This window comes from Mastigoproctus giganteus, chromosome 14, assembly GCF_048544385.1.
Source record: "Mastigoproctus giganteus isolate SK-2022 chromosome 14, ASM4854438v1, whole genome shotgun sequence".
In the NCBI taxonomy this organism is placed as follows: Eukaryota; Metazoa; Arthropoda; class Arachnida; order Uropygi; family Thelyphonidae; genus Mastigoproctus; species Mastigoproctus giganteus.
Window position 1 is genome coordinate 88802481 of NC_143588.1, and position 13163 is coordinate 88815643.

Genomic DNA, 13163 nt, shown 5'->3' on the forward strand with positions numbered 1-13163 from the left:
TGTTTTCTGTATTTATTAATAATATTGATGAAGGTATATCAGGCGTAATGTCTAAATTTGCATGTTCAGTGGTTGACAGGGTCATTAATGACAGTAACCAATGTAAGCTACTGAAACAACATCTTGAAAAATTAGGCTGATTGGCTGAGAAATGGCAGTTAAGTTTAACATTGACAAATGCAAGGTACTGCATATGGGTAGCTGTAATTCCAGATTAACATACCTACTGTGGTACACTCAGGGTAGTGGAGAATGAAAGGGACTTGGGGGTAATTGTGTAGTCAGATGTAAAGTTCTCTAAGCACTGCAGACAGGCTGCCAGGACAGCTCATGAGGTTTGTCAATGATATACAGGAAATTTGATAACAGGATTAAGGAGGTGATTTTCCTATTGTGTAAGGCAGTGGTCAGGCCACATCTTGAGTACTGCATACAGGTCTGGAGGCCTCATTTTAGGAAGGTTGTAGAGCTGCTGGGACAGGTACAGAGAAGTACAATGAGATTGATGAGGACAGCACAGGGGGGTTCTTTTACCAAGCAAGATTTCAGTTCTGCAAATTGCAGTGTCTGGAGACTAGGCACCTGCGAGGTGATCTGATTGAGGTAGTTAAGGCTTTGAATGGCTTGAGCAAACCTAATGCTGATGGAATTCTTCCTCTTGCTCAGGCCACACACGAGGCAGCATAAATTCAAATTTAGGAAGGATGGTTGCTGAATAAATGTGCAGATGGTTGCCTTCGGCCAATGGGTGTTGATTGTGGGAACAGGCTTCCATCTGTTGTTATGGCAGTGGATAGTTTGAATAAATTCAAGGAAGAGCTAGATAAACTATTGAGGGGGATGGATATTTGAAATGAGATTTTTTTTTTTTTTTTTTTTTTTGGCTGATGTTCTGTAAGCTTGCTTTCTTGCATAATTTGCCACTATTAATACTAACACCAGCAAGGCAATGCACCATTCTCCATGGTCTGGCAGGTTGCTAACTGGTTTCAGGAATATGAAAATGAAATCTTCATTCTATTGGCACCCAACTCATCTGACCTTGACCTATTTGAGCATATTTGGACCTATTGAATAAGGACATACAATGCTACAACCATCTGCCTGACAATGTGGAGGCATTACCGAATTCATGCAATGCATAGTAGCATTACAACACCTTGTGAAGTCCATGCCAAAGTGTGTTCTGTCTGTACTGGAGTCCATGCCAAAGTGTGTATAGGGCAAAAGTTGTCCTCACGAAGTATTAGATGGGTGTTGCTAATGCAAAGTGTCAACTCAGTATATTTCCAATTTGACACTCTTATCTGTGTGAAACTGCATATTGTTAACTCTTATCCCAAATGAATATTGTCTTCCACAGTTCATATTTATTTTTGACATTTAATAATGAATCTTTTGCAAAATGCCACAAATTTGTAGAACTCATTGGAGAGTATAAGCAAGCAACTAGAAACAAATACAATTTCAAACTTAGTAGCACCTTTCCCATGCTGCTATAAGTTTGAAATAGTAACAAAAGTCGTATGCATCAGTTAGCTTCTCGTGTGTAATTGCACTATGTAACTTGCAAAAAAAAAAAAAAAAATTCTTTAATTACAGAAAATTACATGTTGGCCAGGTTATTGACAACATGCCAAGAATAAGCAAAAAAAAAAATAGTCATGATTCAGTTTATGAATAATGTGACTAGCTACAGTAGGCTTTGAGTTGTGCTGTTCAAATTTCACTGATGCATTAAGTGATCTACCTCTTGTGTGGACTTGGAAGTTTTGAAGTGAAACTTCTGAGGCCTCCAGGCAGTTTTCACATAGGAGTAATTTGCATTTGTGGATTGACAAAAATCGTAACGAAAATACGACACAGCAAACTAAGCCATAAGTAAACTCATTACGGGCACCCTGAACAGCCAACTATCGTACTAGACTGAATGCACAGGTTAATGTCCGATCACCGAAGTTAAACAGAGTTAAGCTTGGTTAGTAATTGGGAGGGTAACCACCTGGGAATACCAGATGTAGTTGACTTTTTGCTTTCCTTTCTTGTAAGATTATAAAGTGTAAATCTGTGCTTCATATCTTTACTTTTATAGCCTGTGGATAATATTCCTCTTATTTTCACTTATTAGAATTGCCATTAATAGAATTAAAATTCAATTTGTAAACATATGATCACGGTGACCGGTGCTTACTACATATATAGTGAAGGGTATGGAGTGTCCATTGTAAAGTGAACCGATCGTGAAATGGGGGTCCACTGTAGTGAGCGTTATAAGACATATAGAGCTCATATACATGCAATGCATCTGTGGATTGACAAAAATCGCCAAGAAAATGCAACACAAAATGATTCATTCCCCACCATTGTACCAGGCATGAGCGATGCATGACCCAATCAGTACCCCTACTGATTGTGGCATACTGTTTTTGAAGTGAAACTTCTTTAGGTTCGCCCCCAGACAGTTATTCACGTGTGAATAACTTGTGTCCGTGGATTGACAAAAATTGGCATGAAATGATTATCACCCTACCATTGTACCACTCCGTACCAGGCTTAAGCAACATGGTGCCATATGTGGCAGCAACGCATGATGCAACCAGCACCCCTGTGTAACTTGCACAGGTCGCATTTACATTTTAAATCGTTATATCTCGGCTTTTAGCATTCCGATTTTAAAAACCAAGGTATTTCTTTTCTCATTCTCTACCACATTTCATAAAAAAATTCAACAGAAAAAAAAAATTTATAATTCAACATGCCGAAGACTAATAGTGAATGTTTTAAGGCATATACAGCACATAAACATGCAATGCAACCACCAAAACCACCTCTGTTGAGTAAAAAGGAGAGATCTAAGCTATTTCAGTAATGGAAGAAATTACAGCGTGCGATGGAGTTGAACAAAAAATCTGGAGATGGTAAGTCAGATGTTGGCCTGTAATAGTTGTCGTGGCTCTCTCAAGAACAAAGCGATTCTGGTTCTATTGAAGTCAAATGGTTTTTGAATATCATGATTTTAAAAATAATTCCATTTTTAAATGGCATCATTTTTACCCCCCACCTTTTTACTACTCCGTACTGGGCACAAGGGATGCGACATCATACTTAGCAGCAATTCATGATGCAATCGGTACCCCCCTACAGCACAGACATGGTGTAATTCACATGGTGGTATAATGGTGGGGGGGGCAAGAATCATTTTTAAACCATCTGACTTCGATAAGATGTTGTAAAATGTGGAGTGCATATCTGTGCAATGCGATCACCTCCATTGAGTACAAAGGAGAGATCTAACCTATTTCAACAGTGGAAGAAATTACAGCGTGCGATGCATATCTTCTAGTAATATAGATTTTTATTTAGCTAGCTATAAACAGGACTAAAGCTTAGCCAAATTGAATAAATTCTTATTTTTTATTATTATTATTATTATTTAATTTTTTTATGATGGCTCTAATTACAAACTGTTGTGTTTGTAGTTAAGAGTCAGCACAGCAGAGCCATACAGCTTCCCAGAAGTTTTCAGAAGGGAATTTGGAACATAGGGCCATGGAACTTGATAGTGCAAATGAAATGGTGAAGAGTCCTCAAAGCCCAGTCATAAACGAAAAGTGAAGAAGCCAAAAGCAACAGCCAGAAGCACTCCATCAAATTGTTCAACACGTAGCTTGCATTTCAAAAGATTCTAAAGAAATTTCACTTACCTTCTGCTATGCATGTTCAGCACACATACACAATTTTTTTTCTAAATGATGAAAAGAGAGAAATGCAATGTTAGAGGATGATTTTTATGTTTGTAAGAATGTAGCTAGATGTGTATATGAAGAATTGATACTCCATCTTTCAAAAGCATTTCAGTTAATTTGTGAAAATAGTTAACATTTTCAGAGTGCATCATTACAATATTGAATTTTTTGGTTAAGCTTGGAAAAAGTATCAGTGTAACTTTGAGCTCCGTAAATAGTTTTCAAAGGTGTTTAAGCACTTTTAAGCAACTGTTTATGGAGATAAATGTTTATCATGGTATTCTTGATTTAAAGAAGCTCAAGAAGACTGAAGATATACCAAGAATGTTATTCACGTTCCTTGTTTCATTTCAGAATTCTTATTTTGACTCTTTGAATATCGGTGAGTGAGCTTCATGTTGGAAAAGAAACAATATGGACAATTTTAATGACAATGAAAAATTTGCTTATTTTGTACCATATTCATTAACAGAAAATGAAAAAAGCCAGAGCAGAATTGTCAAGACTTTTGGAAAAGTGAACTCTCTCTCTCTCTCTCTCTCTCTCTCTCTCTCTCTTTTTCCCTTAATGAGGTGAGTTGTTTTGAATACAACCCACAGATGAAATATCAGAAGCTCTGAGTCATGCTTGGTCATCTCAACCAAAAAAAAAAAAAATAAGGAATTTGTTACAAATGCCCAGAAGTGATAGAATAATTATTGCAAAAAAATTCAGCTGGTCAGACTTTCATGAAAACAAGAACTAGTTTTTATTTGCAGAACAATGCCCCTTGTATTTATTTTTCAAATATTCTTTCACAATATCATATGGGCTCTTTCTCTTCCCAAGTTAAAAATCAACATGAAAAGGGAATGATTTCATATCATCCAAAGGTGTGTGACTGGCCATCTGATGATAACTTTGGAGGAATTTTAAGAATCTTTCAACGATTAAAAGGAAGATGTATATAGTTTCTTGTGGGGACCATTTTTAAATGATTTCTGTAATAAACCCTTTTACTGAATACTTTTTTAAACAATTTTTGTCCCATTAGTTTTCAGATGCATGTGTATACCAGAAAGTATTTGTAGTAGCTGTTCAAATTCCTTAACATTAATGGTACTTTCTAAATTATCATAAGCACCTGTAAAACTTTCTACATTTATTAAGTTTAGTTATTCATTTGTTAATTTAAATTTCTTTGTTTAAAAATATATTTTTAGGCAACTGCAAGATCAGCTCCTGATAGAGAACGAGAAATAAATAATTTGGTAAGTATATATTTTCATACATTACAGTATTGTGATATGGCAGTTTGATTTCAGAAGAAATCGGAAAAGCTTCATTTATCTTATTTTCTTTATATAAAGAATATATCAAAGCTCTTTATAGTATTCCCCCCAGGGAATGAGAAAAACAGTAATTATATCGAGAGTTCATAAAATCAGCAAAAGAACAATGAAAAGTTTGAACATTTACTGTGATTCTACTATTACAATATAGTATAATTTAATTCAGAATATGTCCTATAGTATTAAACAAGAAAAATGAAGGTTGTACATTTTGCCTTAATTGTGCAGTGTATTATGATTAAATTATAAATTACATAAACTTAGTGACCACCTTCCTAATACTGTTGGGCCACTGTTCATACAGATAACAGCTGCTGTTTGCCTAGGTATTGGCTCCACTAGATGGCAGTTTTGTCTCCATATGCCTCGCTTCCCATTCCAAAAATCCCATCTGTGTGTTCAGTTGGATTAAGGTTGGGAAAATTTGGAGGCCAATCAAGATGGCCGATATTTTCACTGTATTCCTCAAACCACGTGTGCACCAATATGGGTCCAATAACGTAGTGCATTATGACCTTGGAAGATCCTCTTTCTCTCCTGGAAAAAATGCAATGTGGCAGGATGCACATGGTTCCCTTAGGACTGTTGTTAGACCTTATCAGTGAAATGTTAGTGAGGACAGGGTGTCTCTTGGGTCATCTGCTGTGGAATCACATATTAGCATTAGTAGAGGCATATGAGGCAAGAAAGCAAGATTATATAGCATCAGCCAAAAAAAAAAAAAAATTCCCATTTCAGTCATTCATTAACTCCAAATGTTTGTCTAGTTCAAATTTATTCATGGTAGAACTAGACAAAAGAGAGTTGTCATTTGTTCCAGCAATCAACCACCCACTGGCTAAAGGCAAATTTCAGCACATCTATTCTACAACTGTCTTTCCTCAATTTGAATTTATGTCCCCTCAGACAACTAATGTGGCCAAGAATCCCAATAGCATTGAGTTTGCTCAACCCATTCAAAGCCTTATACACCTCAGTGATATCACCTCACAGGTGCCTACTAGTCTCCAGACACTGCAATTTGCAGAACTTAAGTCTTTGTAAAGCAACCCTTTGTTCCATTCGCCAATCTTGTTGCCCTTCTCTGTACTCGTTCAAGCAGCTCTACTTCCTCCCTAAAATGAGGCCTCTAGACCTGTATATGGTACTCAAGTTGTGGCCTGATCATTGCATTATACAAGGGGATAATCACCTCCTTATCCCTGCTAGAAAAATTCCTATTATTGACAAGACACCATGAGCTACTCTTGCAGACTGTCTGCACTGCTCAGAAAACTTCATATATGACTGCACCCCCAGGTCTTTTTCATTCTGTACCACCCTGAGTGTAGTACCATTCAGTTGATACGTTACTCCGGGGTTACTTCTACCCATAAATGCGTACTTTACATTTGTCAATATTAAACTTCAGCTGCCACCTCTCAGCCCATCTGCTCAGCTTTTCTAGATTCTGTTGTAGTAGCATACTGTCATTAGTGTCATTAACAACCCTGCCAATCTTTGTATCGTCTGAAAACCTGGACATTAAGCCTGATATACCTTCATCAATATCATTGATAAATTCAGAAAACAACAATGGGCCCTACACGGAAGCCTGAGGGACACCACTAATGACATTAGTCTACAAAGAGAAGTGTCCATTGATTACCACTCTGTCTTCTCCCACTCAACCATCCCACTATCCATAGCTGAAACTTGCCCTTAATGTCATACTGCTATAACTTGTACCATAGTCTTCCATGTGCATCAATATTAAAAGCTTTCTTGAAACCCAAGTACAAGTAGTTCCAGACTTTGAGTTAATTTGTTCCTAGCATGCGCTGTTGAAGCAGGAATTTATTGTCCTTAGATGTAATGTTAAAAACATTCTCAACAATGAAATTTGACTACATTAATGTTAAATAAAGGTGAACAAAAAATGATTTATTTATTCAAAGAAATGAAAAAATACCCTTTAATATCAAGTAAATTATCTTGAAGAATGTTTATTCTTCATCATCGACTAAATGCACACTCGATGGTTCTTCACTCATTGTTGGCTCGGCACTTGTCTTCTTTGGAAATGTTTCAAGAGTCATTTGTTTCTAAGACAGTCCTTTCTCTCTCTCTCTCTCTCTCTCTCTCTCTCTCTCTCTCTATAAATTTCATGATGGCATGCATAAGCATTTTTTAAATCTGTAGCAACTCTTCTAGTGCACTTGAAATTTGAATCTTGTGCCTCCTTGAGAGTGAAAGAACAAACAGGAATTTCAGCTATTAAATCTTCTTTTTCCTCAGCTTCTTCACATTTTTCCATTTCAAGGTCTTCATTTGCAAGCTCTCCATTAGGTGCTTGAAGCAGATCAGTGACGTGAATTGTAGAAACCTTAAGCCGCGATTGGTAGCAATATTAATAACTGCTTCTGTTTCATTTTGTATGATCTCTGCTGGTTCTTCAAATCCTTCAAAATGATCAAAAAACTGAGGACAGTTTATTCCAAACACTCTTCATATCCTTCTCTGTAATTTTGTCCCAGGCTCGTTTTATTATTTTGATTGCATCTTCATATCCTTCTCTGTAATTTTGTCCCAGGCTCGTTTTATTATTTTGATTGCATCTAAAATATGTAATTCTTTCCAAAATATTTTAAGAATTGGATCTCCCTCCTTATTTTTGCCTGAACAAACAAACAAACAAATGCACACACGCACAGTAGCAGCACAATAATACACAGTAGTATTGTATAGCTATGTGTGTGGTTTGTGAAATGCCTTATTTATGAATATTTAGCAGCATTTATTTACTGCAATTATTGTTCACATTTTCGATTTTGTTGACACTTAATACTTGAAAATAAAGAAATTGTAAACCTGGGAACTCCTAAAGCAAAAACTCTTAAAGCGGGAACTGCCTGTATATGATATCAAAATTATTTTCTGCATCTAGTTCCTTTGTGACCTCATAGTAGTATCCAATCAAATTGGTCAGACAAGACTTCCCCTTAACAAACCCATGCTGTGTCTCAACTATAACTGCAGTCTTTAACCAGTGCCTCCATTAATTTCCCTGGAACAGAAGTTAAACTAACAGGTCTGTAATTACTTGTCACCCTTTGTGAATTTGGGTCACATTTGCACATCTCCAGTCCAATGAGACATTCCTGAGTTCAAAGAAGCTCTCATAATTATGGCTAAGGGTTTACTTTTCTTCCTCCTTTAATATAACTGTATAGATCCCATCCACCCCAGAAATTGAAGTTAAACTTAAGAAAGGCACCCCAGGCTTGCTCTCAGTTATGACAAAATCATTAAGCACCCTGTTGCAGTTTGATAAACTTCCGGCATTTTCATTCCTTAATAACTCCTCATGTGTGAATGTAGATGAAAATACTCATTCAGTTTGTCAGCTACTTGAGCAGGGTCCTCAACAATCGAACCCTTGACCTCAAGTGGACCAATCTGATTCATCCCCTTCCTTCTACAGTCTGCATAAGTAAAGAATTCTTTGCATCCTTTGCCAATGATTTCTTGTAATCTGCCTTTGCCTGCTTAACCTCCTTTGTGACATGATTACACACCAACTTATATCTACCATAGGCTTCTCTGTCACACGCCTGATGCATCCCATGCATTTTTCTTCTCCCCCATGAGTCTCATTACTTCATCTGACATCCATTTAGGCCTAAACCTTGAACAATATTTCTTAGTTTGGACAAAAAGCCTAGTAGCTTTTAATATTACTTCCTTGAATGCTTCCCATTTAGAATTTGTTGTTGGTAACATCGTCAATTGGTCCCAATGTATAGACTTTAAAAACTGTCTCAGACCATCATAGTCACCTTTACGAAAGCAAAAACCCTTCCCTTCACTCCTGACGTTAGTTACATCTTGGAGTAAATCCTACATCAGGCACCCTGTGATCACTGCCACCTATTGGTTCTTTTATCTGCAGATTCTTAATGTATGAAGAATCACTACTGATAATCAGATCCAGAGCATTACTCCCTCTGGTTGCCTCTTGAACATGCTGCTGTAGAAAACAATCATTGAATAAATCCAAAAAAGCCTTGCTAGTGTGTGAGTGACCAATCCAGAAGTCCCAGTCAATATCTGGGAAGTTAAAATCCCCCATTTTAAGACAGTCTGATTTACTGGCCCACTTTATTTCTCTGTACAGTTGTTCATTATACTTGTCAGTCATCAGGCCCATAACACTCTCCTACTCTCAATTTTGCTTTCCCAGTGCTTATGTCACAAGAAACTGGCAACATTGCATATAATGTGGATGGGAAAATTTTTTAGGGACATTCAATGTATTCAAGGCATTTAATGACAACTGAATTTTTGACACTAATAACAGCTATCTGTTAAGTGGAAATAATTGCTACTGGAGAGGGTTTAAAAAGAAAGCTTTACAGCAGTCAGAAAACATCTTGATGCTAAAGACAGCTAACTGTTCAAGCACCCTTGAAGCATGTCTTTAAATCTTCTTAAACTCATAACAAGATTTTGTTGCAGCAGTGTAAAAATTCTTCTTTAAATGTCATTTACCCACACTTTAAGTTCCCTGGACTTTATAAAAAGTAATAAATGAAAACACATAAGAAAAACGTATAAAATAAGTATAAGATAAATGCACTGCCCTCAACGGAAACGTAGGTTTTGAAGTGCCATAATTCAGTTCAACTTTAGTATTTTTTTATTATTATTTATTTATTTCAGGTTATTTGTTCATTCCATATATATGCAAGTAATTGCTTACATAAGCAACTGATGTGTTTTTTTTTCAATTTCAGCAACAAGTAATGAAAAGTTGTCTACCAACCAGACCAGTATTGATTGGTATCACAGAAAGCTGGCCAGTCCTTCCTGTAGACTAGGCATCATATTTTTGGAAATGGGAGATACACCCAATGTCATTAGTAGTTGGTGTGAAAGCACAAAGAGAAAATTTGGTAGTGGCAAAGCAACCAGGCTTTGCCGAAATTGAACCCACTTGACTCGAGCAGGATCAGAATAACAACTGCATCAGTGTTTTAAGACTTCTAAGTGAAAACCTTAGATTTCTGGCACTACAACCAATAGCCAGAGTCCAAACCCATACCATAATCCTGTCTAGACAAACTATATTGTGATTACAATAAACTATGGTGGTGGTGTTGTTCACCAGACATTCTCAACATCCATCTGAAGACCATATAATGCAACTTGTCACTCCAGAAGACCTGTTTCCAGTGGCCAACAGTCCAGTACAATGGACTAGCACCACTGCAAAAGATTCTGGAATTTGTTAATGAGAAGTGGGACTTGTGAGCAACAGTTTTGCCATGAAAACCCATGCAATGCAATAACAAGATGAAGGCAGGACAGTATTGATATTAGACTTTAATTTTTGAAGATTGTAATTTTCAGTAAATTACACATGAAGGAAGGTTGTTCCAGAGAACAAAAGTAGAAAAGGTTAGTACTGTGAGTTTGAAGCTGCACAGTAAATGGATGTTGACTGATTGAGGTTGTTCAGATTAGTTTGGAATAGAGCAAAGTTACAACTGCAAATTCAGAAGAACAGTGCCCATGGCAGTATATATAGAAAAGGCATTCAGCAGAAACTAAATATCTGTGAGACAGAGAAAGGAGAGGCTTCATAAGAGACTAGTCATTAATCAACAGACTATCTTCTTTTGAACAAAATCAAAGAGCATGTGAGAAGCACTGGTGGCACCAACCCATATGTGAAAACAGTATTCCAAGGGAGGATGGATTTTGAGATTTTTATGGCATTGGCAAAACAAATCAAAAGTTTTGTAGAAAACCCAGTGTTTTTGACACAGAGAAAGCAATATTTGTGATGTGCTTATACCAGGACAAATGGGAAGTCAGTGTGATTCCCAACATATATGGGATCTGGTCTAGAAGTGAATGTCATCAAATAACAAAATAGCACTACCGGTACTCCTTTTTTTTTGAGAGAAATAAGAAAGGTCTAAGTTTTAGAAAAAATGATGTTCTTGATTTTCTTCACCCCACTGAACAGTTAGTTATCCAGAGAGCAACTGATAGTGAATATTTCAAAAAGTTGAAGCTGCTTGTTGCAGGTCAAGGTTTCTCAAACTGAAAGGTGGAATGATCACTAGGCACCTGCGCAGTGATCTGATTGAGGTGTATAAGGCCTTGAATGGGTTGAGCACGCTGAATTCTGATGGGATCCTTCCACTTGTTCAGATTACGAACCTAAGGGGGCATAAATTCAAATTAAGAAAGTACAGATGTAGAATAGTTGTGCGGAAATTTGCCTTTAGCCAGCGGGTGGTTAATTGCTGGAACAAACTTCCATGTGTCGTGGAAGTTGATAGGTTGAATAAATTTGAGGAACTGGACAGGCATTTGGAGGGGAATGGTGTGATTTTTTTTTTTTTTTTTTTGGATGAAGCTGCATAAACTCATACACATGCTTACTTGCATCACATGCCACTACTACTAGCAGTGAGTGGTCAGAGAGAAAATTGATAACCCAACTTCAAGAAACCGATGGAAATCCAAAAAAAACTGGAGCTTTTTTAGATCATTATGCCAAAAGTGATCAAAAGCTTTGTAAATTTCAAGAGCGGGGCATTAATTTCAAACTTTTCCATTGAATTTTTACAAAGATGGGTAATAATAAGCCAATAATATCACCAGTAGAGCAACTGATAGAATCAATATTGGTGATCATTGGTCAGATGGAAGTTTGAGATAATTTAAGAGATGGTAACTGATTCATTTCTCCATTACTTGGAAAAGAGTAGAGATTAAGCACAACAGAATGACAACTAGAAAGGAGATGTTTGCCACACTTTTTAGGAACTGGCTGGTTATGAGCTAATTTCCATCCTGAAGGAAAAACACCAGTGAAATAAAAAAAAAAAAAAAGTAAAATGGTAAGATGAAACAGATACAAGCTATCTGTTTCTTTTTTTTTCACTTGTTCTCAAAACCAGGACTAGGAGCTTTCTTGGTATCTAGAATGTTCAGAACTCTTCTAACATCCTTCTGGTACAAGACAATGGGAGCCACCAGATGGATGAGTGTAGTGTATTTGGTATGGTAGTAAGTTGGCTTTATTTTGAGCTGAGGATGCAGACTGAACTATAAAGTTGTAAGAGATGGAAGTATAGATATACTGAAATTGCAGCCAGTAGCTTTGGCAAGAGATTGGAATGCATAACCACCATCTGGACAAGAATCAAATTTTTACGCTTAGCCTGTTCATAATCAAGTTTGAATTGATTAATAGCTGTTATATGCGGTGGAGCAGTAGGAGTGGGTGTTTTTTGGTGAATTATTTTTAAATGATGAGATCTAAATTGAGAATCTTTATTTAAAGAAATAATAACATTGACAAATGCAATTTAGTATTCAAATGTTAAGGTTTAAAAATGACATGTTTCAAACGATCTCCAGTGCAGTCAATACATTGACCTCCAGCACAGTCTTCACATAAAACTGTGCATTACTCACTTTAAAAAATTTAAATGAATTCTTCCAATTTCTTCTGTAATCCAGTCCTTTAGTTCTTGAATTGAGAATGGTCTGGTTTTGTAAACTTTTCCCTTTTGGATGTCACCAAACCTCGAAACCAAGCAGTCTGGAAACATTCTCCTCAAAATGGAGGTACTTTGCTTTGAAGTGTGTGGTGTTACTGTCTTGTCAAAACCAGACATTTTGTCTGCGTAGCTCCCCAACTAAAAATGTTTCCAATACTGTACTGTATCGATCAGTAGTCACTGTTACAGTCTGATTATTCTCTTCAATTTGGTGTAATTGGACCATTCTTTGAAGTATGGCCCAGTTACACCAAATGCAAATGGACAACACTAGATGATTACCTTCTCACTATGTAGGGGATTTTGGTGGAGCTCCGTTGGGTTAGTCTCTGACCAATAACAAAAGTTCTACTTGTTAACAGATCCAGAAAGGTGAAAATGGGCCTCATCTGACATAAAATGTAATGTCCAAGATGTCCATAAATTGTCTACACAACTCTACTTGAGCGATTTTATCCTGATTTGTTACCTCATGTGCAACTTAAATTTTGTACTTGTGGAACTGAAGATCAAATTGTGCAAAA

At 36.7% G+C, this 13163-nt stretch overlaps 1 protein-coding gene across 1 annotated transcript in view; it reads left to right on the forward strand.

Annotated features, from left to right (window-relative positions):
* LOC150075329 (protein argonaute-2-like) overlaps positions 1 to 13163 on the forward strand; it is a 384361-nt gene that overhangs the window by 242657 nt on the left and 128541 nt on the right. Inside the window, exon 10 of the mRNA XM_090388732.1 lies at positions 4949 to 4996. Coding sequence (XP_090244858.1) covers positions 4949 to 4996 — 48 coding nt within the window. The remainder of the gene's footprint in view (positions 1 to 4948; positions 4997 to 13163) is intronic.